Source organism: Urocampus carinirostris, chromosome 1 (genome assembly GCF_059441175.1).
Source record: "Urocampus carinirostris isolate Australia breed hairy pipefish chromosome 1, RoL_Ucar_1.0, whole genome shotgun sequence".
NCBI classification, from domain to species: Eukaryota; Metazoa; Chordata; class Actinopteri; order Syngnathiformes; family Syngnathidae; genus Urocampus; species Urocampus carinirostris.
In genome coordinates, this window is record NC_142349.1 from 57,527,420 (window position 1) to 57,554,949 (window position 27,530).

General features: G+C 36.9%; 1 protein-coding gene across 17 annotated transcripts in view; it reads left to right on the forward strand.

Moving 5' to 3' along the window:
- mbnl1 (muscleblind-like splicing regulator 1) overlaps positions 1-26,625 on the forward strand; it is a 102,054-nt gene extending 75,429 nt beyond the window's left edge. For 7 of the 17 annotated variants that reach the window (XM_088346533.1, XM_088346540.1, XM_088346545.1 and 4 more), the window contains 10 exons: positions 721-891; positions 1,732-1,956; positions 6,321-6,560; positions 8,113-8,166; positions 11,462-11,615; positions 14,084-14,119; positions 16,492-16,583; positions 16,789-16,833; positions 17,412-17,483; positions 21,395-26,625. In XM_088346533.1, the coding sequence (XP_088202659.1) occupies positions 721-891; positions 1,732-1,956; positions 6,321-6,560; positions 8,113-8,166; positions 11,462-11,615; positions 14,084-14,119; positions 16,492-16,583; positions 16,789-16,833; positions 17,412-17,468 (1,074 nt within the window). In that variant the 3' untranslated portion in view covers positions 17,469-17,483; positions 21,395-26,625. The remainder of the gene's footprint in view (positions 1-720; positions 892-1,731; positions 1,957-6,320; positions 6,561-8,112; positions 8,167-11,461; positions 11,616-14,083; positions 14,120-16,491; positions 16,584-16,788; positions 16,834-17,411; positions 17,484-21,394) is intronic. The other 10 variants (XM_088346550.1, XM_088346552.1, XM_088346551.1 and 7 more) reach the window with 10 other exon arrangements.
- Positions 26,626-27,530: the final 905 nt, after the last annotated feature.

Below are 27,530 nucleotides of genomic sequence, written 5' to 3' on the forward strand. Positions count from 1 at the left end.
ACATTTACAAAATCAAGAATTATTTAAAGAGACTGAGGATTTTGTGTGTTGGATTTTTATCTGTTGCCATTTCCTGGCTTGTGTTATCATTGCAGCCTTTATCAGCTCTTTCATGATACGCATGCAAGTACGTGCATTTCTTAGACGTGCGCGAATCAACTCATCTTTTTTCATCTTTTTTTAGTTTGGGTTTGCGTTTGGACTCTATTTAAAGAAGACTCCTTCTTTCTTTCACCATTTTCACGTCACACTATCAGATAGAAACAAGAGAAAACCTTCCTCAAACCTAATGTGTTCCAACTGAGCAGCTCTTTTAAAAGTAAGATAAAAACAGAAAAGTGCAGTGGAAAATAAAGCATAAGAGCTCTTTGAACTCAGTTGGTCATTTTAACACATACTTGAAAGAGAATTATTTTATCTTTCAACTTTAGAAGGACACCTCAAACAACACACACCCCACCATAAAAAACTTTTCACTCGATATTAGTTTTTAAATTGTAATGTAAATAAAATGCAAATTAGGTAGTTTTGCAAAAAGAAAAAATGAGAAACATACACTCAAATTTTTTTGTACTTGACAAGGACTTATCCGATTAAGGACTTTTTAGTCCTTAACTGAGCGATAAGTCTGAGAGTCTCATTACTTAATACCAGGGGAGCGCTTTCACCTTTTTAAATGTCCAGATAAGATAAGGAAAACGCTTGTCCTTTGAATTTCAGGGCCGCTGTTCCAGAGAGAACTGCAAATACCTGCACCCTCCTCCGCACCTAAAGAACCAGCTGGAGATCAACGGCAGAAACAACCTGATCCAGCAGAAGAACATGGTCATGCTGGCCCAGCAAATGCAGCTCGCTAACGCCATGATGCCTGCCACGCAGCTACCGCCCATTGTGAGAGCACACGCCCACAAACATGGCCGACCTAAACCCCAAAAATATACATCTTTTCCTTTTTAATTTGTTTAACTTACACAGAAAGAAGAACCCCTTTGATTATGTTCTACTTGTATAATGACAATAAAGCCCATTAATTCATTCATACACTACAAATGTAAAAATATATGCATTTTTTAGTTAGAGCATATTCCTTTTAACAGACACTTAGAAGAAAAGAAGAACTTGGTAGTGGGGCTGATGTGAAAGAGCTGTAGCCAGGGCTTGACGATTTAAGCCCAAAATAAAATACACCATTAAGGAAAAAAGAGGGACAATTTGGAGTCACCTATTAACCTGTCAAGCATGTTTTGGTAATATGGGAAGAAACCGGATTGCCTGGAAGAAACCCACGCAGATCTGGGAGAACATGCAAACTCCGCACCGGAAGGCTGGCAGCTGTGTTTGAACCCTTGACCTCAGAACTGTGCTGCAAAAATGTTTTCAAAATATTTCAACAATGATTGTATTTTTAAAATAACTCCACTATTTATTTGGGGGTATCAATAGTGTATTTAGTACTCTATTAAAAAGTAAAATTTTCAAGATAAATGTTTTGCATACGACTGTCGATTTTAAAACCATGATGTTCACAATGTTGAACATTTTCAAGGAACTGTGCATGCACAAACATAAACGTAGCACAATTTTATCTCCCAGCTAGACTGCAGACTTTCTAATGTGGAGCCAATGCAGCTCATTTACTATCTCTGCAGCAGATTTTATCTTTTATCTTTATTGTCTGCAAAACAAGGTCCTTTTTTTCCCCTCTAATCTCTGTTTTTCTCCATACTCCAGCCCATGTTCTCGGTGACACCCGGCTTGGCCACCAATGCCAACGCGGCGGCCGCAGCTGCGGCAGCAGCGGCCTTTAATCCCTACTTGAGCCCTGTGTCGCCTGGCTTGATGCCGCCGGAGATCCTACCCAGCACCCAAGTCCTCATGGCTTCTAGCCCTGCTGTCAGCCAAGTCCCCAATGCTGCTGCTGCAGCCCAGAAACTGCTGAGGACGGACAGACTTGAGGTAACTCTCGAAATGAAAACATAACAAAACCACAACAGTAGGAAGTTTTCTGCACCAAGAAATAAAATAAGATTGGAAAAAAGTATTAAAAAAATGTCATCGTGCTCATGTCTACAGGGGCACCATAGAGAGTATCCTGACAGAATAATTTTTTCAAACATTCATGTGTCCCTCTGCTTCCAAGTTTTTCTTAGCTGCTAGGAGGACTTGAGGAAATGTTTACATGCTAACACAGAAGTACTCACACTTTACTCAGTACTCAAGTCAAAATTATATACCCACCTCAAAAAATTGAGATTCAAGGGCAGTCTAGCATTAAAAAGAGTCTATTAGTGGAAGGTGAATGCTTACAATATCTTTCAAGGTACGCCTGAATAGATCAAATAATTATAATCAAAATGAAAAATATGGAGTACGTTGAATTGTAATAAAACTATTACAGAGTACAGAGTATTTTACACCGTCCCCTGATCTAAAACCTACATAAGAGCAAGGAAAAACTAAAAACCTCAGTGGAAATCAACAAACACGAGATAAGGCAACAATCATCATAGATCACACCAGAGTGGGAAATATGTAACTTGCGTGTCCCAACACAGCAGAAAAAATGAATCGTCAAGTCATTCTTTTTTTTCCAATGCCAAGGAATAAGTAACACTGTAATGCTGTAGTAACACTGTACTGCTGTAGTGCAGATTGATTTTTCCGAAAAGATCAAATACACTTTACTCAATCTAGGCAAATACTGAAATTTGTGGTTAATAATTAAAATTCCAACATATACTTAAATAGTAATTTTATAATTATATTTTCTTTATTGATATTTAAAACATTTTGATAAACCCCATTGTCATACATTTTATGATACACAAATGTAAACATTACATTTAATTTGAACTCTTAATCATTAGATACCTAGTAAATTGTAAGTAAAAAAAAATTAAAAACATTTATATAAGTCATAAACTACACCTTTTATGGACAAAATTTGGAGTTCTCCAATTTATAATTGCAGCATGAGCAGCATTTGTGTTTATGCTCATATGCTGCAGTTTACCACTAGATGGCCGTGTATCCTTACAAATGCAACACACTGATTACACTTTTCCATGATTTACCAGTACTATATCTGCGATGCGCCAGTAAATCGGCATCTGCCTAATGAGCACCCCTGTGCTAACACTACATAACTAAATATCTAATATTCAATTTGTAAATATGATGCATCTGCCGTAACCTTTGTTCTCTTGCTTTCTCTCTCTCTCTCTCTCACTTGCTCTCTCTCTCTCACTTGCTCTCTCTCTCACTCACTTGCGCTCTCTCTCTCTCTCTCTCTCTCTCTCTCTCTCTCTCTCTCTCTCTCTCTCTCTCTCTCTCTCTCTTATCTCTATATCACTATCAATGTATCTGTTTCTCTTTCTCTCTCTAACTCCCTCAGCCAGTCAGCAGGGTTCTGATCAAGGTGCTCCCCCCAAAAAACAACCAGTAATGTAAAATACCTACTGGGTTTCAATTTGTTTTTGCGCTCTCTCTTTCTCGGCCAAAACCAAAAAAATATCAACTGATTTAAAATACGTTCTGGATTTAAATCCTCTCTCCTCTTTTCTCTTTTAGTCGGTAAGTTGGCAAGTCTGCTTTAATGAGTGCCGCCGCCCCCCCCCCAAAAAAGGTGCAGGATTTCACACTTCACTCGCGGTGGTTCTAGTCCCCATTACCTACGAAAACCAAAGGATCTCTGTTTTCATAATAAAGAGAAATGAACTTTTCAGTGTGCAGCTTCAATAGACTTATTTTTGGTCTTAACCAGCTGGTTTACTAAGTTGTTAAAGTCAAATGTGTAATATTTCACCACTAGATGGCACTGTGTTGTCTGGTACGAGTGAGGGCCAGTGACACACATCAGTGCGGGGAAGAACATGGTGCCGATATAAGAAGGGATTTCTCAGTGAAAAAGAAAACTAAAATTATCAACCTGTGATTTTTTTTTATAAAAATTAACATTGGTATGACATGTAATGTAATTTTGCCCAATATTCAAATTCGTTTTTTTTACTGGATACGGTTTTTTTGCACCACTACGAAGCACTAAATATTACACACTGTCCCTTTAAAGTAGAATAAGCTCACTTTCATTTTAGATTTCTCTGCAGTTTTGTTTCATCTGTTACACTTTGTTGCCTGACAAGAATTTGTTTTAAGAACCTAATGCCCACTTTTTGTTTCATGTCATTTTAATACATGTATTTATATCAGCAGCACGTACGTAATTTTGTATTCTGCTTTTTGGGCAAGTCAGTGCAAAATATACGTTTTAAATAACTTCTCCCCTTTCCTTTTGTAATTTATTTAGGTTTTGCTCTTTTAGAGTTTCAGCCACATATTTTCGGTTTTCCCTTTCAGCCCTAAATTTTCATTTCAGTGCATCCCTACAAAAACACACAAATATATCTCATGAAAAACCTAATGAAAGCACTTCATGCATATTTTGTTGTTATTTCAAAACGAATCCCAATTCATGTTTTCAAAGTAGAAACTCCCAAGAGAAATATGGGTCTCGTATTTCATCAGTTCAAATCTGCACTGAAAGCATAATTATGCAAACAAATCGCACGTACCTCCAATCAAATGATGCAAAATGACTACAAATACATGCAAGTGTTTACATCATCAGATAACGAGCATGTTAAGCATTTGTGTTCATCAAAAGTTGCTAGACACCTCATGTTTTTGACACTAAATACAGTAGCCGGGGAAAACTAGGATTGTGCTGCCCCCCTCTGTCTCAGACGCGAACTACACGAAGTGTGCAAACGATGCAACATCAGAAGCAAACAAAATACTGTAAAGTGAAGCTCGCCCTGCCATTCTGACTTAGAATTTAGAATTTAATCGGCACGAAATAAATTAAAGTTTGGTCATTAAAAAATTATCTAACTGGAACTAAATAGTGGAAATCCTTCAGTTTTACTTTTTATTTTGGAGTAATGCCTGCTTAGCTATTTCATAACTGCCAATATGAACACACGGGGTTACTCCCGTTAAAGGACTGCAGGTCCCATCCAATTTGAACCTTATTGCTGTTCCCCTTTTTTGAACAGTGCTTCATCCACAGAGAGATAAAAGCTTTGATGACTCACACTGAATCTGCATGAACATAAAAAGCAGCGGGATTGATGCTTTTTATATGAGCAAGGTTTTTTTTTCTATGCTATCATGCTTATTTTAATCATTATGTCTTATATCTGATGCTTTTTGGCTGTAAGACGTAGAAAACAATTATATCTACGAGTGCAAATAGACGTTGCTGATTTGGTCTTGTTTAGTCGGTTTCATTTTGATTTTTTTTTTCTTATAAAGCTGTGGGTGTGTCCATGAATGAGTTGACACCACACCCTGCTCAATTGTTAAATTCCACGTTTCCAATCTGAGAAAAAAAGAAATCACCGCTTTGTTAGTCACACAGCTTTCATTTGCTGACATAAGCTTACTGAAAAACCACATTATCTAGGTGCTGAAAAATTATAATAAAGGTTCCACACTTCAATAGCATAAAGCCTCCATTCATAAAAAACATAACAACTTTAAATGTGGCATATGATTATTTTATGTAGTTTTCTATTTATATAGTTTTAATACCACACATCACTGTCCAAGCGTACTGTAATCCCTCGTATATTGCGTTCAAGGAAGCCCTGTGATAGGTGTAAATTTGTAAAGTAGCTTGTCCAATTTTCAACATGCATTCTGCTGGCCCCTGCTCGCATCAATAGTCGACCTGGGATAATGGATTGGAGTTCAATTGGTGCAGTACATTTTAGGTGGGCCACAATGGCATTTTTCAGCAGCTTGAACCAAAGGATAAAAATGTGCTGTGCTGGCCCATACTCACAATAGTGGACTGGGGATAATAGATTGCATTTTATTTTAGGTGGGCCGGAACGACAAACCTGCTGACAAAAGTGCCTTCTGTCCCTGCTCAGAGCAATATGGGATTGGGATAATGAATAATGGCTGCACAAGCACAGTTCAATTTAGTCGAAAATACAATAACGGGAAAATAAAAGTGCCAGGCCCGACACGAGTGCACTCTGCTGATCCCCGCTTGCAGAAAAATGCGATTGGGGATCATAGATAGCATCCCCACAAAGTGCAGTTCCCTTTTTTTGGTGGACAACACATCAAATAAAAGAAGCCACCAGTCCCGTCAAAAATAAACATGCGGGCCTCTGCTCGCAACAATATCTAATCGGGATAACCGATAGTGGATTTTTTTCAACACACACTGAACTGACGCCGCTAAGTACAAAGACGCGAATTGGAGAGGGATTACAGTATATCCTCATTGTTGCGCATTCTGTCTTCAGGTTTGCCGCGAATACCAAAGGGGCAACTGTTCCCGGGGCGAAGATGACTGCCGCTTCGCCCACCCGGCAGACAGCACCATGATCGACACCAACGACAACACGGTCACTGTCTGCATGGACTACATCAAGGGTAGATGCTCCCGCGAGAAGTGCAAGTACTTCCACCCGCCGGCCCACCTGCAGGCAAAAATCAAAGCCACCCAGCACCAGGTGAACCAGGCCTCAGCCGCCGCTGCCATGGTGAGAAGACCTACGCTTACGTGGTCCGGTTTGGCTCGGGTCAAACGATATGATCGGAGAAGCCAGCTCACAATGTTTATTTCTTCTCTTGTCAAGCTGAAATGGTTTTCTCGTGCTTTAAGTTTTGTCTTTTAGCAACGGTGCGAGCAAGGCGCTGTGTCTTCTGGTTTATTTTTTGAAAAATGTCTTACAAGCTGTTTTTGATGTCGCGCCAATGAGGGTTGGAAGTTTATCATTGCAAAGTGACTCTGACTAGGATGTGCACGGTGAAACCTTAGCTGTATTACAGTGAACCTCCATTTATTGCGCCTTAAAACAGCAGACAAATTACAAGGCAGCCCATTTCCGAAACTCATCAAAACATGATTTCAATGCTTTTTTTTCAAAAGCTATTTTAGTTTTGATTAAACTGACTTATGTTCTATTGCGAATTACAAAAGGACTGAAAAGCTGAAGAGTAGATTTTTTTTCAGATGAAAGAGAAGGGTCTAAGCTTTATTTTGATAAATTGAGAGCTTTTTTAAAAGCACACCTTTAAAAGTTTTTTTACACACATATTCTTGCTTGCTGACATCAACTTTTCAAGTAAAATTACTGATGCAAAAAGCAAGAGTAGCGTGTTGCCACAAAATTAAGATTTAAGAAAATAATTCATTTACATGAATGGAATCTGTATCAAATGGTGTACAGAAACAGAACAAAGTTTACTAGGACCCTCATAATTCATAGACCTCAAAGCTCTTCAAACACAAACTCCACTATACATCCCTGCTACATATAGTTGAACACTAACTAGATCTAAATGAACAAAACACGAAACGGAGAAGACACAGAATATGTTGCTACACCAACTACCTTGCACTGAACAAAACATGGAATAAAGACAATGCAAGATATGTTAGAATACTAACCGGTTCTAACACACCTAGGGACAATTTGGACCGGCCAATCAAGCTGACATGCACGTTTTTCGGAATGTGGGAGGAAACCAAAGTATCAAAAGGAAATCCACGCAGACACGTGAAAAATATGCAAACTTGAGGCTGGAATTGAACCCTGGACTTCTGCACCGCGGTGCTGTCCGCTAACCACCCAGCCGCCTTGCCACCCTGGTTTATATATCTTCTGTAATATTCTAAAAATTCTTTTAAAAATGGTGTGTTGAAGCTCTAACCTGTCGATGACGCACTGCAATATTTGCGGGGGTTCACTGTATTCCTTTGAATAGGATTCCTGAATTTCAATAACGGATGACCAATCTTTTCAGTGCTCCGTCCATTCATAACTAATGTAGATTGTACTATAGTATCACAACAATCATGTAACAGTATAGCAGTAGAGCTACGTAGTATCCACATTGTGCATGCCTTAGTCCTGTAATCCCCTTGTAAAAATGCATTCCAATGATTTTTTTTTTGTTTTTGTTTTTTTTCTCACCTATACCCAAACTGCACTGCTGCCCCCATGATGCACCTCTGCTTGCTGGTTTATGTTAATGCGCTTGAACCCCATTGGCCCATTGCCATCATGTGCTCGCTGCCTGCTAATTAAGACTCAGTCGGCTGTCAAATCACTGAAGCGACCCCTCGACGCAACCTTTGACCTGGTACTATGACCTTTCACCTTTTAGCTTGGCATGTGGCTTTGTTGTAGAGCAGTGTTTTTAACTAATGCTCTTTGGTCGTCTCTGTCTTGGTGCAATGTCAGTTTATTTTTTTTTCCTTCTGTCTTCCGTGTGTGTGGTGAAATGACCCCGGCTCTTGTGTTTATTAGGAATTTGGGTCCGTTTTCATACTAAACTATTGGACCATATTTCTGATGCACTCATGACAGTCTCTTATGGAATTACTTTTTAAAATCACAGCAGACCTTGGAATATGACGTTAATCTGTCCTTAGAGGGAGATCATGAAGTGAAATTGTCGTAGGGTGGGGGATAGGGACCTATGGTAATTAGGTAATGTGTTCCAAAACCCTGGGTACCCTATGTAAAAACATTAAAGTTTTACATACATACATACTAAAATAGTACATATATACACACTACTAGTTATATGTAACAAATCTGTATATGATTAAGTAACAACTGTGTATACTTGTAAAGGATAAAATATTTTTTATTTACCTTTGGTGTGACATAATTTGAGCTGGTAAAGTGGAATTAGTGGGTGGATGCACTGGAGGAGGAGACATCGGATTAAATTAAAACAGATTTTAAAACTTCCAAGGATAGTCATGCCATTTTGAAGACTTTATTGCTTTAACCACTTCTTTTTTCTTATTAATTGTCCCGATTGGCGATTGGCTACGTCCATATTCCTTAGCAAAGGTAACACTAAGTGGGCCTTCTTTCCATTTCTTCATCATCTATGGCTTTTTTTATTTATTTACCATCTTCTTGCTTCTACCTTTGGCATCACTGCAAGTCTTGGCACCCAATACACACAAGAACAATATTATGTGCTGTAAAACAAACATTTTATTATTAATATTTTATAACAATATGATTCAAGATTATTTTTATTGTCATTAAAATAAAAATGCCTTGCAACTCCGGGGAACAAAGTTGTTAGATAAGTTTAAACTGAGATACAATAAAAATAAAATCTAATAATGTATGATTTAATATTATTAATAAATGAATCAGAGAAACTAAAACAAATTATTTTAATCTCTGTATTCTAAAACTGAACGTTAGTACCAATTCCCATTGTAGAAAAGATGTGTTTAGTGGTTCAGCTCACATCGGCAAATGACTAAAGGTGCCGATTATCATTTTCTGATGTGAATGATTTTTGTAAACATCTGACTCCTTACCAAATCAGGACCTATATTATGTCATTGAAAATGTCAGGGAATATTTAATTTCCACAAAGGAGTTCATCCCAAATCGGAAGTCTCAATGAGCCGCGATCAATTCATCACCTGCAATGTCTTTCACAACAACAACTAAAAGCTAGCAAGGGTTAGGAAAGCCTTTACAAAGGTAGCATGGCTTTCTGTCTAATGTCCAAGCTATCAATTGTGTGCATGGGTGTGTTGCTAGTGCACGTCAGGTGGGGCTAAGAGTTCCTACAGGTAATTAACACACGACAGGTCACGATTTCAGAGACCATTTTTGTAGGGATGCACCGAATTTTCATCACCGAAATTTTTACCTTAATGTGCATTTTTGGGCATTTTTAGACAAATATTTTTCAATAAGAGAAAAAGGAGCAAAAAAGGATGAGCCTGCTGGACTGACTTTGGCTAATATTTAAATGTTAGTACTACAAAGCCAATTTACCATGGTTTACCAGTTGTAATCTGAAAGAAATATCCTTTGAAGTTTTACTTAATAAATACCAGGGAACATAAACACAATACCAGATTTAAAAAACAAAAAAAACATAAATTAGGCTTGATTTTAGGTATATTCACCAGTATAGCCAAAAAAAGAATATAGTCGCTAGCCAGACTTTGACTAATGTTTGGATGCTAACACTCCATAGCCAATTTACTGCGGTTCAGCAGTTTTAATTCGTAAACAAACTAATTAGTAGATACCAGAGACCAAAAACATGTTTTACTCAAACGACCAATCAAGTTTGATTTCAAGTATATACTGTACAGTGTAACCGATAATGATGTACGCGCTATCTGGACTTGGGTTAATGTTTACGTGATAACTTTACACAACTATCAATATAGCAGTTTCAGTTTGTAAAGCGTTAGCTGTCGCTAGTCTAATTTTCAGCCACATTTCTAACAAACCCATTTTTTGTCTAAACAACCCAATTTTGGACATTTTTGCAAAAAAATCCGTGCAAAACAGTCCAGATTTGTATTGTCAAACAACCCCTGCTTTGAACTTGGTTAAGCTTAACGGTAATTTTATTTCTTTACTTTTTATTCAAATTCATATTTTGTACCAAACAATATGTACCAAATTTTGGTATGATTGTCATTGCACCTCAAAAAAATGTATGTGCAATGTGTGAAATTTCTTGACTCCCTGGGGCGCAACATTTATATAGTGTTTTTTCATCAGAACTGTACTCCATAAATGTTTTTCTAACAATTATTTTATTATATTAGGGTTAGGGTTATGCAGTGGTTAGCACACTCGCCTAACAAAACTGGGTGGAAACATGTTGGCCTGGAGAGGGATAGGCGCCACCAGGCTGTACTTGTCCGTATTACCCTAGTGGTTAAGAGAATCCAACCAACCATATAGAGAGAGATACATACATTGATATGTATAATATATATATATATATATATATATATATATAAAATTAAAATTGAATATATTTAGCTAAAAAAAAACTCAGGATATATTTTAGAATTAATGTTGAACTATGTAATAACATTTTTTGCCAAAAGATCAAGAAAATCTTACTTAAAAAAAAAAAAATTACTTGACTCATGACATTTTGCAGCCTTTCTTTATTACATTATCTGGAATTCTGTTTCTGCCTAACAGTTTCACATTTTCAGTGCGGGCCCAAATTTGTGGTTTCGATGCATCCCTTTTTGGACTTTGGCGTGAACCGTCACCTGACAATTTCTCATGGAGCTAGCAGTGCAGCCTTCCTCTCTCTGTGCTTCCACCTTTTGTTATCGAGCCGTAATGTTATCGTTCTTTAATCGTCAACGCTTGCTTATGTTGCATTTAGTTAGCGGCAATTTAATATTCCCAGCCAATACGGTAATTCACGAATGCTTTATAGCCAGTCGGCACCATGCTTCCGCTTGTGTAGTCCGTGTGTCCGAGTACTGCTTGCTTGCTACTGATATGAACAGATTATTAATGTACACTCAGAGATGTTGCAGCTCTGCTTCTATGATGTCATCTAACCTTTTTTTCCTTTATTTTCCCCAACTCATCTATTTACCCCTTGGCACACTCGGGCCGGGCAGGGTATGGCCCCAAGTGTCATGGCTCCCCTCTCAAAACGGGCAGCACTGGAGAAAGCCAACGGGGCCTCTGCTGTCTTTAATACGGGCATGCTTCAGTACCAGCAGGCCCTGGCCAGCATGCCATTTCAGCAGCAAGCTGCTTTCCTCCCATCAGGTATGCAAAAAAACAAAACACCTGTTTGACCTCACGGAAGGCATAACTCGATTGGCCGGAGTTGGACTTGCTGACTTTATATCCAGTGTGTGTGTGTGTGTGTGTTTATTTCATTACATTTTATTTCGGGGATAGAGAGTCATAATACTCCAACTAATATCTTTACAAGCACGAGTAAGCTTGGGGGGGCTTCCACCGAGCAGCACACTTCACTGTAAATAGAGGAATGCCTTTACCTTGATAATGGATTCAGGTGTCACTTAAGCCTTCGTCAGAGCTGTCACATTTTCCTGTGTGACGTGTAAATCAAATGAAAAGTTAAAATGGTTGAGTCGTGAAAACATTCCTTGTAAGTCGCCTGGTCCTAATAAAAACTGGATTTTATCTACTTATCTACTTTATAACTAAAGAGTAAAAATGTAATAAGAAAAGCTCATTCACTGGAAACAAAAACATCAATAAAACAAAATAATGTTACGTTGACAGATGATTTTGCACATTTTTAGTTTAATAGTTTTTTTTTTTTTATGTTGTTTCAACATTTTTTTGTGCTTATTATTTTTCTTATTTTAAGCATTTTATCTTTTTGCCAAATCTGGGTAATATTCTTTTCATGTTAACATACCTGTCAACCTCCACGGCTCCATGCCCGTACAAATTGTCGTATTTTCCCGTACAAAATAATCGTACACCATATGTATAATTTTTTTTTTTTCCGGAATGATGCATGATGGGAAATCTCCAGGCGGCAGACGCATGCGCACATTAGCATCAAACCGCTCGCTTCGTTTGCAACGAAAAAAAACGATACCGAGATAGAGGCTTCCGCGGCAAACTCCTTTGACTTGATTGATTTGCCATTTCGTGATAGTCGGTGTATACCTGATGGTACCCATCATTGACAAATTTGCGTTTTTCCGTACAGATTTCCTTGTACGTCGTACTCGTCTTAAAATGCATAAAAAACTGTACAGGTTGACAGGTATGTTTTAAAATGTTAATTTTTTTAACATTTATTTTCTTACGTATCATTCTTATTTCACGTTGTTTTCAATTAGAAATATTTTTTTGTTATTTAATATATTTTAACCTTTTATATTAAAAAAAGAAAAAGAATACTCTTAATAAATTTCAAATTACACATAGTAGATTATCTTTCTCATCTTAGGGTTTTAATTTCTATTTTATTTTTGGAGGATGCATTAAATAGTAATATAATTTTTACTTTTTATTTTTTCCATTTTACTGTATTCGTATTTTATTTTTATTACTGAAATTGAAAATAAAACAAATACAAGTTCGCCCTGCAACTGTCTGGTAACCAGATCAGGGTGTCCCCTGCCCACTGCCCAGAGATAGCTGCGGTGGGCTCCAGCACCCCCTCGACTCTAGTGAAGATTAGTAGTAAAAAAAAAATGGATAGACAGATAAATAGAAGTTTTCTCACAATTTCAATTATTGTTTTCCTTTTCCCAAATTTGCAATATTTTTACTTTATTTTACTATATCCTTTTCTTTTTAGGATAAAAGCAAAAATAAAACTTGATTTTAAAATTTAAAAAAATCTGATATGATAGCTATCAAATTATTTTCATCATAGTTAAATACTAAATAAAATACCGTACATAAAATGAAAAATATTTTATCCTAGGTATTGGGTAAAATGAGAAAATATTAGTCTCCTTGAAATTATTATTAAGTATCATTTCTATTATTTAAAAAAAATCTTGAAATAATTGGAATTTCAAAAATGTATTCTTGTTGATTAAAAAATATAATAGTGTACCTAAAATTGTAAATATTTAATTTTAAATATTATATTAAATGTGAAAAATATTACTCTTGAAATTTGTATTGTTAAGTTTCATTTATATATTTTCTTAAAAGAAAAACAAGAAAATGAAGAAAAAAGGTATTAAAATATATTTAGTTGAATAAATCTTGAATCACAAAAATATTAAGAAAATGAACAAGAAACTATTACATGGAGAGAAAATCGTATGACTCATTTTACTATTTTTTCCTAACTGGATTTTATGCAGTCTTTAAACCTAAACTGTCCCACTTGGTTGAAACCTTTTAAACCGGATCCTTTTCAATTTGTGGAAACTGCCCCCTCAGTTTACGTCTTAACACATGTAACACGGTCACTATGATTTACTGCTGGGGCTTATGGTGGAGCTTAGATTCTGAACATATTGACACCTAACGGTAATCTAACAGGCTGGAGATTATTCCTTTTTTTACCTGCCCTCCTTTTCACCACGCCTGCCTTGATTTAGAATGTTTTCGTAGCCGTGGACATTTTCATGCACCGTACTTGAAAACATGCATCGTGACTAAGAGACGATATTGACCTCCCTCCATCTTATCTCTCCTCACTCTAACGAACCTTGTGATGGGCTCTTTTGATTTTTCTCCCTCCCTTCTTATACAATCCACCTCCTGTTGCACTGCATGATGGGCAGGCTCAATATTGTGCATGGCCCCTGCAGCCGGCGTTGGTAGGTTCCACTTCTCCTTTTTTCAGTTCTGTGTGACTTCCTGTTTGTGGCTCGCATGTGGCGCCCAGTTTGGCTTCAGTTTTGTGAGTTTTTGTTTGACGAATTAAGCAGCTGACACTACTACTATGAGCCTTTTTGTAGTGAAAGTATTTGAATTAGAGGTGCAACAACTCATCCATTAATTGACAATCAATTATAAATGGCGATGTTTTTTTTCAGCAATTAAGTTTTTTTTTGTTTTTGTTTTTGAATAATGCCTTTATAAGTTTAATTATAAGTCTTTATTTGTATTTGTTTTCTTGTTTTATGATCAACTTTTTTTGTTAGTTTTGAACATTTTTCTTAGTCTCCAATTTTCCAATACGCTTCTTTTCATATACTTTTTTTCTTATTTATTTTTTCTTGTTTTTAAAAAGTTTTTCTAATTTCACAATTGTATCTTTTTTCTTATATATATATATATATATATATATATATATATATATATATATATATATATACACACACTCATTTTTACCTTTCCCACTAAAATAGAGAAAATAATACTTATATCTATTTTATATGGCAGATGTTTTTTTTTTCATTTTCCTATATTTGTTTTTATATTGAAACAACAAAATAATTTGTATAAGCATTTCATTTTAAGGGTTATTTTTATTTTTCCAAAGTATTTTACAAGGATAAGATTAAAATACAAATGAGAAGTAAGAATGATATCTGATATGAAGAATACCCTCTGTTCATTTTTTCGATTCCACCAAACAAGAGTAAAAGTACAGTAACATTAGAAAATGATACCAAAAAAAATCTTACAATGGTTTTCATTTTTTTCTGCATTGCATAGCTCACGAGTTTCTCAACACCATCAAATTGGTTATCCTAAGCTTAAACTTTTTTTTATTAATTTCATAATTATAGACAAATGAATCTTGTATTAAATTAATTGTGTGTTGCAACCCTAATTTTAATATGCTTTCATTGTATTTTGCATTTATTTGTTTTTACTTAATTCAATATTTAACTTTGCTTTTGTTTGTTTTGTTTTGCTTGACCACTCACCCTTACATGCTTGTCATTTTGATCTCATGCTTTAAATCGACAATTCTAAAACCATTAAACGCCGAGGGAAATCCATTTAAACGTTGCCGTCTTACCTCTGCTTAAAGGACTTAGTTACTAAATATTAAAATCAAATTTGTGTTTTACTATATGTGGCTTCCTCAAAAACCCAAAATGGTTATTAGGGATGGTTAGGCACGATAAGTTTTTTTCCTACCGATAGCTTAAAGAAATATATCACTCATTCTTATCAAGTCTCATTATTTTAGCTGTGGAAATGAGTTGCTGTAATAAATAAATGTAAATATGCAAAGACTGATGCTGATAGGGGATCTACATTGGGAAATGTAATGTTGAGCCAGTTACGGCTGTAGCGGTTTCTCATAGCGTTACATGTTAAGCACCTTTATAGTAGAGATTATTAAAGTGTAAAAAAATAAATAAAATACTATATGTTTAGTACCCTTTGTGTGTGTCTACTAGTCTAGTGCTGTAAGGTAACATTGTGTCATAGTTTGTTTGCGGACTTGATCGGACAGCTGTCAATCTTTCCCAAACCATAACAACGAGGACCACTAGTGGAGGAGGGGCCGTCTGGTTTTATTTTGTTTTTAATTACATTTTGGAGCCGGGAGTGTTTCATCATTGTTATTGTTTTGCTCAGTTATTTTTTTAAGTATTTTTTATTTTTAGTTTTAGTTTGTGGTTGTTCTTTTTTCTTGTGTCATTATACAAGAATCGGCGGAAATAAGCACTACAGCAATGTCCTGTACTCTGAAAAAGGTGCGATCCAATATCTAACTTACAGCAATGTCGAGATATTTTTCGACATCCCCAAAAATCCTATTTCCCGGAATCCCTAAGTCGAATGTACGTAAGTCTGGAGGCGTCTGGACTACAGTTTTTTTTACCTTTTTATCACATGTTCTACCCTGGAATGCTATGTTTAATCTTATCTAATACAATGTTTCATAATGTTGTTATCAATTACAATAAAGACAATTCTAATCAATTCAATTTTTTTTTTTTGGCCCAATAACTGTGACATCATATTAGCAGTTCGATATCAATTGATCCGATACTTAAAAGATCACTATGAACCCAATGGTGTAAATCACTTATTTAGACTGATAAACTAAATTTCTGATCCTTTGTTTAGTCTTATAGCAAAGAAACACGGTAGCAAGTTCAATGGAATCCCTCCTTAAAACACCCGCCTCACACTCTCCTGTCTTCCTGTTGCGCTGTGTGTGTACGTAAGTGTCTACACCGCGTGTATTTTTGCTTACATAATTCTCCCCCTTCCCAAAAAGTTCCCATGATGCACGGTGGTACCCCAGTCACTGTGTCTGCAGCCACCACATCTGCCACAAGCGTTCCCTTCGCCACCGCCTCCACCAATCAGGTTTGCACCTCAACCGTCTCTTTCTATCTCTCTTCCTGATTCCACGCCCACGATCAACGCCAATCGGGCGGGTTGCAAAAACACTAGGCAGTACTCCCTCTTGTTGGCCTACACGCCAAGTCCAACGTGTCCTTTCCAGACTTGTATTGCATTCTAATGTGTGTCCTCCTTTGTAACACCCGTTTTTGTCCTTTCCTATTTTGAGGACTCTTCCTTATCAAAGTTGACTACCAACGAATACATGCAATTGGTATGTATAAGGTAGTTGTTTTGTTATTTTTTTTTAAACCCATTACATTTACCATTCGTACAGCTCGTGCAACAGCTGCTCTCTGTGCCCTTTTGGTGCTTGGCTTTTTTTCCCCTTCAATTTTTTTGTATATTTTATTTATTTTTAAATTTTTGGCCGCAGCTTCTAGCACAAAAATCCCAGCTTTACCATGTTTAAGAAATATGAACCTTGTTTTGCGGGCACATTCCAGTCAGAGTCTGTCTTAAGAAGTGAGCCCGTTTTTGTCGAGTTGTGCAGGTCAACAACATGGAGGACGTAGAATTGCATGGGGTTTGCCAGCTCACTGACCCTTCAATCTTTTAATCAGGATGATAATAACGCTTTCCCTTTCTTCATGCTGTCCAGATGGGCTGACTCTCACTCGAGTGACGCCTAAGTCTTTTTTTCTTCTATCATCTCTATCTTTGTTTGTTTTTTCCAGCTGAGAACTTCTCTTAAAGTGGCGGGATGGCGTTATCTGTTTGTAGGAGATTGCGCAAATGTTTCTTGTGTTGGTGTAGGTTTAATCCAGCGTCTGCTTTGTGCACCTTCCCCAGATTCCGATAATTTCTGCGGATCATCTGAATAGTCACAAGTACTTGGCTCAAATGTAGTTCCTCTCAAGAACAGTGAGTATCTGTTGAAATTGTCGCATTTTGAATGCTTGCATAAAACAAGTTTGTGATATTTGTGATATCAGAGTGAAGAAAACATTCTGTATACATTTTACACATAAATTAACTTTCAAATGTTTGTATTATGCTTTGCTACTTGCTATACTATAACCGTGTTTGACAAAATTCACAATACGGTATTCCTTCAGCATTTCGCGGTCCAACTTTCGCGTCCTCTGTGCTTTTTTTTTTCTATTGATTCCAAGTTACACAGATAGAAAGGTTATTCACAGAATTATGGCCTCGCTTTACAAGTGGCAGTACACTTTAACCAATTAGAGAACTACCTTCTGTTTTCTGGGTGTTAATTTGCAAAATCAAAATCAATAGAACTGTTCCAGGGGGTAAGCACATGCTACGTCGTTAAGCAAATAGACATTGTTTTTGCCTCTAACTTTTAAAATTTAAAAAGGATGATTAAATTAATTGCATTATCCAAAATCAATTAAGAACCAAGATCTTGCTCGAAAAGAGATCTCGCTGCGTCCCCATTCATCACAAGTTTTACTCATACTTGGCTTGCCAGAAGCATAGACCTACGCTAATTATGGGTAGATACAACTGTTGCATTTTTGTTTAATAGCAAGATGTGCAAACCATTTGTATTTTATTCAAAAATACACAAGTAAAATGAAGTTTTTTTTGTTGTTGTTTCATCCTGAAGTGCATCCCAAAACTACAAACTCCTTCAGCCTTTTTCAGGCTGCACTTACGTCCCCTAAATCTTCAAATGTTTTCATACATATTTTTACAAAATTGTATCAATTATGATAAATACAATTCTATTGTTCTTGTAATTCAAGAACATGATAAATATCTTTTGATTTTGAACTCTGGATTGAACGATTCGATAACAGTAAATGGTCAAATAGGTTAGTTGCATTTTGTGTTAACAATTACATTTATGAATGTAAATAATATAATAAAAACTACATAATTTTGTTTTCATTATGTAAACACAACTTTGAAAACTGACAAGTCGAATACGAGGACAACAGCCAATCAGAAAAGAGCGTGAAACTCACCACCACACATTAACAGAAGGCCGAGCTCTCGAAAGGGAAATTGTTTTTTTAAAAGAAAAAAAATTAGTAGTTAAATATTTTACTCCAAAATTAACTCCAAGGTTAAAGTTAACCTTAACAGCACAATCCTCTTTTATATTCTTTTTTTTATATATATTTGAAATTAAATATTGTCTAGGATCAGGGTGTTCAAATACATGATCATTTCTTCCAAAATTATTTAGAAATGATTTAGTTCTTATTACATTATTTTTTAATTTTCATTTCATTTCATTTCATTTTCAAATTTGCTTCTCATTTATGTATTTAATTCACTCACTGCCCTTATACAAGGCAGATATTTTAGTGGTTGACTAAGCCGGATTTAACCCTACTTTTCATGATTACAACCTGCTAATGACAAAACATACGTAGTAATTACATTGTAATAACCCAGTAAGTTATTTTAGAAATGCATTTCACACTGGTAGTTATTTGCGCTAATCAAATTTAAATTCAATTATTGTCGTTTTTCATGAACGTAAAATAAATGTACAAAAAAAATTACCTTTCAGAACATATAAACAATAAATGAGGGATTACAGATGGAGTCAGTGAGGACTAAGTGTGATTTTCTTGGAAATGTGATTTCTAACTGCATTGAGAAATAATTTACATGATCACTGCCTTTAAAAACGTAATGAAATCTTCTATAACTGTTTTTTTTTATATTTACCTGTAATTCATGTAAATCACTCAGTCCCTTTAAACAAGGCAGAAGCTTTTGTGGTAGACTAAGCCTATTTTAATAATAGTAATCCCTCGGTTATCGCGGTTAATGGGGACCAAAACCACCCGCGACCGCCCCCTCCTTTTTTTTTTTATTTTTTTTTTTTATTTTATTATTATTATTTTTAGACCTGCAAAGCTCTCAACCCGCGAACGTGGAACCACAAAGTAGCGACGCCCCTTCAAAAATGCATTAAAAAAAAAATATATATATTTATATTTGATTTTATTATTATTATTTTTCAGACCCGAGAAGCTCTGAACCCGCGAACGTAGTGAGGTCCCACTGTAATAGCAACGTGGTGATAACATAATAATAACATGATGTTATTTTACAGGGAGTGCAGAATTATTAGGCAAGTTGTATTTTTGAGGATTAATTTTATTATTGAACAACAACCATGTTCTTAATGAACCCAAAAGTCTCATTAATATCAAAGCTGAATATTTTGGAAGTTGGAGTGGGGCTTTTTTAGTTTTAGCTATTTTAGGAGGATATCTGTGTGTGCAGGTGACTATTACTGTGCATAATTATTAGGCAACTTAACAAAAAACAAATGTATACCCATTTCAATTATGTATTTTCATCAGGGAAACCAATATAACAGCTCAACATTCACAAATATACATTTCTGACATTCAAAAACAAAACAAAAAGAAATCAGTGACCAATATAGCCAACTTTCTTTGCAAGGACACTCAAAAGCCTGCCATCCATGGATTCTGTCAGTGCTTTGATCTGTTCACGATCAACATTGCGTGCAGCAGCAACCACAGCCTCCCAGACACTGTTCAGAGAGGTGTACTGTTTTCCCTCCTTGTAAATCTCACATTTGATGAGGGACCACAGGTTCTCTATGGGGTTCAGATCAGGTGAACAAGGAGGCCATGTCATTAGTTTTTCTTCTTTTAGACCCTTTCTTGCCAGCCACACTGTGGAGTACTTGGTTGCGTGTGATGGAGCGTTGTCCTGCATGAAAATCATGTTTTTCTTGAAGGATGCGGACTTCTTCCTGTACCACTGCTTGAAGAAGGTGTCTTCCAGAAACTGGCAGTAGGACTGGGAGTTGAGCTTGAGTCCATCCTCAACCCGAAAAGGCCCCACAAGCTCATCTTTGATGATACCAGCCTATACCAGTACCCCACCTCCACCTTGCTGGCGTCTGAGGCGGACTGGAGCTCTCTGCCCTTTACCGATCCAGCCACGGGCCCATCCATCTGGCCCATCAAGACTCACTCTCATTTCATCAGTCCATAAAACCTTAGAAAAATCCGTCTTGAGATTTTTCTTGGCCCAGTCTTGACGTTTCAGCTTGTGTGTCTTGTTCAGTGGTGGTCGTTTTTCAGCCTTTCTTACCTTGGCCATGTCTCTGAGTATTGCACACCTTGTGCTTTTGGGCACTCTAGTGATGTTGCAGCTCTGAAATATGGCAAAACTGGTGGCAAGTGGCATCTTGGCAGCTGTACGCTTGACTTTTCTCAGTTCACGGGCAGTTATTTTGCGCCTTGGTTTTTCTACACGCTTCTTGCGACCCTGTTGACTATTTTGAATGTAACGCTTGATTGTTCGATGATCACGCTTCAGAAGCTTGGCAATTTTAAGAGTGCTGCATCCCTCTGCAAGATATCTCACTATTTTTGACTTTTCAGAGCCTGTCAAGTCCCTCTTCTGACCCATTTTGCCAAAGGAAAGGAAGTTGCCTAATAATTATGCACACCTGATATAGGCTGTTGATGTCATTAGACCACACCCCTTCTCATTACAGAGATGCACATCACCTGATATGCTTAATTGGTAGTAGGCTTTCGAGCCTATACAGCTTGGAGTAAGACAACATGCATAAAGAGGATGATGTGGTCAAAATACTCATTTGCCTAATAATTCTGCACTCCCTGTAGAGATACATAGAAAACCGGTAGCTCTTCGTGCTAATCAGTAACAAAAAAAGTTAATGCAGTGTAAAAAAAGAGGTAATATTTGCTCATTTGTATGGATATTTTGGGGAGTTTGGGGTACCTCTCTGTGTCAGATACACTCTAATATACGTCTCTTGTTTTTTGCCCTGCTACCAGATCGAATGAATGTTCGCTGGCACCGTCCAAGCCAATAACAGTTCAGCCTTTATCCACACCAAACTTCAGAATGTCAAGCAACGGCACCGGGGAGGCGCCGCCATCTGTCCCGAACATCCAAACTGAGAGGCGAGATGGGGGGAAATAAAGAAAAGAGAGGGTGTTTATAAATTTCTCTCATCACACCGCAGTTCATCAAAAACACATCACTCGATCGGTCGTAATTCACTTCACACCCGGTACGACCAAGATGTCTTTCTTTCCTTATTCTTTTCTTTTTATGATTATTAATCAGCCATATTTCATCGTTTACACGACGTGCACCTTGATTGCCGGACGCGGTGGATCGAACTAGTCAAACTAGAAACGGTCGGACGACGGAACGAGCGCGTCGGTTGTTCGAACGTGGCGGGTAAATCTTTCTCACCTCGTCACGTGCCATGGAGGCCAACAAGAGTGTTGTCTCACCAGTGTTATTTGTTTACCGAGGGTAAAATTGAAAAAATATATATATAAAAAATTAAGAAATAAATGTATGGCTCTTAATATTGTTTAGATTTTTAAGAAAATGTTAATAATTTTAGAAGTGGGTTTTGTGCTAATTTCTGTGTTCATTTAAAAAAAAAGGTATAGTTCCTGTTCTTATTGACTAGAGTGATGTTTATATTTTTATTTTTTAAGTCTGTTGAATGGGAGTGTTCGGCTTTAGCACACTTGTTAGTTTATCTACTTGGAAATCGTGCAAACTGGAAGGGAGATAACGCATAAAAGGCTGTTAGGTCATATAAAAGATAATTGCACAAATGTTCAACGAATCGAACGAGTCAAACACAAAAAGTGGCATCCGTTTCCTGTTAATTCAGGCTACAATGAACAACAATTATTCAAAATATACAAGAGCAGTATTTGGAACTAAAAACTGCATTTTTCATAATGCATTCTTGTTTTAGTGACCTTGCCACCAACCTATTGTAACAGAAAATAAAGATTTGACATCTATAGCTGTCACTGGCACTGCATGTGTTCAATTTAGGGATCCTAGATACCACGTTTTTTCAGACCGATACCCATATTAAAATCTCGAGTAGTCATCATTACCTATGGTACATAAAAATAATAGAAAAAATGATTCATATTTTCAAGGAAATCCCCTCCTTTTGTTATCCGTAATGGCAAGTTACTTATTTTTTAAATTCCTTGTTTTTTAAATGGTTACATGAAGGCAGCCGATACTGGTATCAGCTACTATTGTGATTACCGGTATTCCCTAGCTAAATTAAAACAAATATTATGTTGTTATAGTTCTTCCCAGGTCATTGTCTCACATGTTAACAATTCTCATGTAATATACTGAACTTTTGGCCTGGAATTTTTCTTTTAACATTTTCTTTTTTTCTTATGATTTCTTTCTTCTCATTTTACAGTTTTGTTCCACAAATAAATCATATTTTCATGTTTTCTATTTTTCAGGTATTGTTATAAATAAACATCATTTTTGGGTTCTCTTGTTTAAACAAGATTAGCCATTTTTTATTTTATTTTTTTATTTTTACAAAGCATTTTTTATGTGTTTTTGCAGTTGTTGCTTTTGATTACATTTTGGGCATTTTTTTTTTAAATAAACAAGTTGTTTTTTTAAATAAAACATAGTGTGCTGCTGGGAAACTTTGCCCCACCTTTATTGGCCTGCACCATTAAAACCCAAACTGCGACAATTCTGGTTAGCCAAACACTCCATCAGTCACAAACATGGAACTATAAATCTTTGGGGGGAAAAACGCAGTGATTACACAATCGCACGACATCACATCGCAGAATCGATTAGATTTTGGTTAATCGTGTAGCCCTTATACACCTGTAAGTAAATTCTAAGATTATTGGTATGATAACATTCAGTGCCAGTGACAGCTATATACGTCAACAATTTTAGTAGTGCAAAGTAAGTTTTGCTCTCCCAGGTTTCGATTGTTACGACCGTTCTGTTGGTCTGACTGTTGTCTTTAGTGATTGTATCATACCTTATCAAGCCTTAGACGACCACGAGTGGCTCACGGCCCCAATTTGTCGTTAAAGCGCACCGATGACGTGTTCTAGCCGCTTAGCGTACGTTTGTGTTTTTCTTCTTCTCTGAGGAATCCATTCAAAGAGCTTTTATTATGTACTACTTAAGGATTTGAGATGCATAGTTGTAGATGTTTCATTTTCCTTTTTTTGCCTTACTATATTACTATATTACTTGACATCATCGATATAGCCGTTGTAGATTTTAAGGTTGTATGACATTTGTCATTTATTTCTTTTCGTTTTCAAACCATGATAACGTTTTAAATAGTCATTCATATAGCTGGATGTCTTCTTTGTTTTTTCAGTTGGTGTTACGTTGTATTTGTTTTGTGGAATGAGTTTTGATGCCACTGCAGCACAACCGTTCTCTCTGTGTCAAAATTGTACAGTAGACCCCCGAGATACGACGTTATTCCGTTCTGAGGTGGGGATCGCAAGGTGAAATTGCTGTATAGCAGGGGATGGAAATCTATGGAAATGTGTAGCTAATGTGTTCCAAATCCTTGGTATCCCAGATAAAACAAGCAGAATGCCCTTGCTGAGAATTCTCCTTAGGCGAGGTTGTTGGGGTTGTTAGTGAGCCAAACCGAAAGTGACAATGTCCTGAAAAAGCCTAAATTCCAATCACTGATCGCTCGTCTAAAAAGGACCCAGGTTAACTAACTCGCCAGCTGAAGAACCCCTTCTGCTTGGCACTCGTACCCCTCTGCAGCCTGGTATCAGCTTGCATAAGTACGACTCCGCTGTGAAAGAAGCGCCTCCTGTAGAAACTGGCTATGAAAGAAAAGACGCACTGGGTCACTAGCTATTACCACCAATGAGTGACACCTATACACACACCAGCTCAGTCCAATTGCCCATTGTAACGCACACGTTTCAGCAAACTACGGCTCCTAAGTGGAACGCCTGGCAATGCCGAGCCACGTTTATCAATACTAGTTATTGTTTCTCGGCAACATCATTGACTTTGAATAGTAGACTGACTTGACACGTTTTATAGTTTAATTTTTTTATTGCATCGAGAAATATTGTCAGAATTTAAATTATTGTTAATTGCATACTGCCCATGAATTTTCATTCATTTTGGTCAATTTAGTTAGTTTTGAGTTTAATTAAAAATTTAATAAAAAACTGAAACTCGTTCATCAATAATTGGGTGTTTTGTAGTTTTCATGATGGATAGATTATTTTGAGTTTTTTTAAGTTGCTCATGTGTTGAAAAGGTGTGAGTACGTCGGCTCAATAGGAATAAATAAAATTAGAAATAATTATACATGTAAAGGAAAAATTACATTTTATTTACCTTTGGTGTGACCGGATGAGCTGGTACGGCGAAGTAGTAGGTGGATGCAGTGGAAGGAGTCTTGGTTAATAATAGTCCCAATTGTCAATTGGGTACGGCCATTTAAATGAGCTGAGGTGGCCATTCCTGTACCGTCTTTGAATTGCTTTATAATAGTAAGCTTTGTTTCCATGGTTATGTTTTTGCTTCCACCTTTAGCATCACTGTAAGCATTAGGACCCATAGCATATAAATTTAGTACAAAAGGTTCAGTATTGTATCACTAACTCACAAAATATTTAGGAAGCACATGAGATTCTAAACTGAATAAAGACAAAGGTATTGTGGCAGCCAATTCAGTCAATAGCATTTTCATGATGCCCTGGCGCAAATCAATGGCAAATGAGCATTTTAATGACGTCAATAAAAGGCAGATGGGAATCTTAAAGGCGTAACACATCATATGCACAAACCCCGCAAAGTTGAAATAGTAATTTGTTGTTGATGTTGCATGGAGGGGAAAGATCGTTCGAAAAAATCATCTTATCCCACACCAAAAAGTGAAAACGTCATGAAGTGGGGTCGCTTTATCCTGGGGGTCTACTGTATTTTAAAATGTATTGTATCAATCTATACATTGTCCATATTTTAAGGGTGAACATTGTTTTCTACTGTATCCATTTCAAAGGAAAAAAATTGTCATTTTGGTTGGAAATATTTCTTAAATTTGCCCTGAATGTCAGGCCAAAAAATGAGCAGTTGAGATTTTAGGGTTTTTGGATATTATTATTATATTATTATTGATGTTTGTTTGTTTTTGGGGGGTGGGGGGAGCGATCGGTGAGATTCGGAGAGAAGACCTTTCCCCCTGCTGGCAAAGTCGGAAATGCTGCAGACGATGAGTTCGAACCTAAGGGACGAAGGTTGTGACTTTTTGCACTTCTGTATATAGTCAAATAAACAGAGACAAATGTGTATCATATTGAGATTATTTTGAATAAGAAAAAAAGAAAAAAAGATCTATAGTTCTAAGGAATTTTGTTAGGTTAATTTAAAATTCATCAATTAGAAGCTAAAATCGCTTGCGAAGGTGGGCACTAGTTTCTTGGCCAACGCATTCGGAGAAAGCTATGCGCTTTTTTTGTCTTCTTTTATGAGTGGCTAGTTTTTTGCCTGGGAATGTTTTTGGGTGGGCGGGTAACACCCCCACCCAGTCCTTTTTCCTCCACAATTATCGCATTATTTCTTTGTCGGCGCTCCTACAGTTCACTCGATCCGAAAAAAAAGCAAGAATATGTATTCCATTATGATTTGACTGCATGTAAACAAAATACTATGTAACAAAAAGTTCACAATAATCCGTACAGTAGATAACATCCACCGTGGGGGAGGAATAAGTAACTCATCTTGTGTGGTTCCCGAGCAAATATGTTATTCAAAATCTTTCTTTCCAGAGCCATATACAATATCTATATTTCCAGTCGAGTCGACCTCACCGCAGGTTGCGTTGCACCGCTTTCCGAATCGTGCGCTCAGCAGGCGAAGGCAAACGCGCGTTTGGCCAAAGTCGAGTCTCGAAAATGAATGTAAAAAATGGCTGCTGTATTGTTGCTACGGAACCAAAGCACCAGATTTCTCCAAAATCCGACGATTTCGGGCCGTCTCTTCCCTGCTGGGGGGCACGCACTTACGCAAACACAAACACACACTCGTGCTTTTCGCTAGCTTTTTACCTGTAAGTGCAACTACCACTTATGTATTCGCTAACAGTTGCCACAAGATGATGTCTGATTTGTTTATGCACACTTGATTGTTGCCATAATTGACTCTTATCTGTATGGATGAAAAAAAAATAATAAAATGGATTTGATTTGCTCATGCAAAATGTTTGTGGCCTTTTTTTACTGTCCTTATCTTACTATCTCATAAACATGTTTTTGTGTTTGTAATTTGTAAAAAATATTACACAACTTTAGATGCCCTGAGAAGAAGCATACATCTTTGGCTGCCATCTTACTACTACGGTAGCCCGAATGACTTTGTATTTAGCACTTAACAGATAGCAGCTGAGCCCTGCATTTGGTGGTCCCCGACTCCAGTCATTTAGGCATCTTCCCCTTTTTCCTCCACTGTTTCTTTCTCTAACCACTTATGTTAACCACTTAACTTCAGGCTATGGCTTGCCTATTGCAACTATTTTTATTTTTAGGTACTCTTGTTTCATTATTCAGTGTCACTCGCCTCCCACAGCTGAGTTCCATGATTTAGGCATTTTTTGACCACTGTTTCTTCCTCTAGCCATGTATGTTAGACAGTTGGCTGCAGGCTCTGGCTTTATCGCTAGCCGCTATTGATATTGTAAACAACTCCTGCTTTGTCTTTCGGTGTCACTCGCCTACCACAGCTAATCGTGCAAGCTGCTGTATGTCAGGGTCCAGACGCTTAACAAATTCAATCATTTACTGGTTGATCAGTAGCTCCTTCCGCTAGCCATTAAAGTTAGCCATTTACACCGGCTGTGACTAACTCCATCCATTCGCTCTTTTTATGCCACTACAAGTAAAAAACACTCTGAAAAATTAGTTGAAAATATGTTAGAAGACATTAAAAACGATGTCTTTTTGGGGGGCTAAATTTGGACAGCATTAGAGAAGGAACTCGCGATTAGTTTGGGACTTAATCTGGTTCATGTTGGTTGAAGTGAACATCACTGATTTTAGTTGCATATTTTTGGACTAACTCGTGTTAAGAATGGTTTGTTACAAATGGGTTGGAGCCAATACGCAGGGA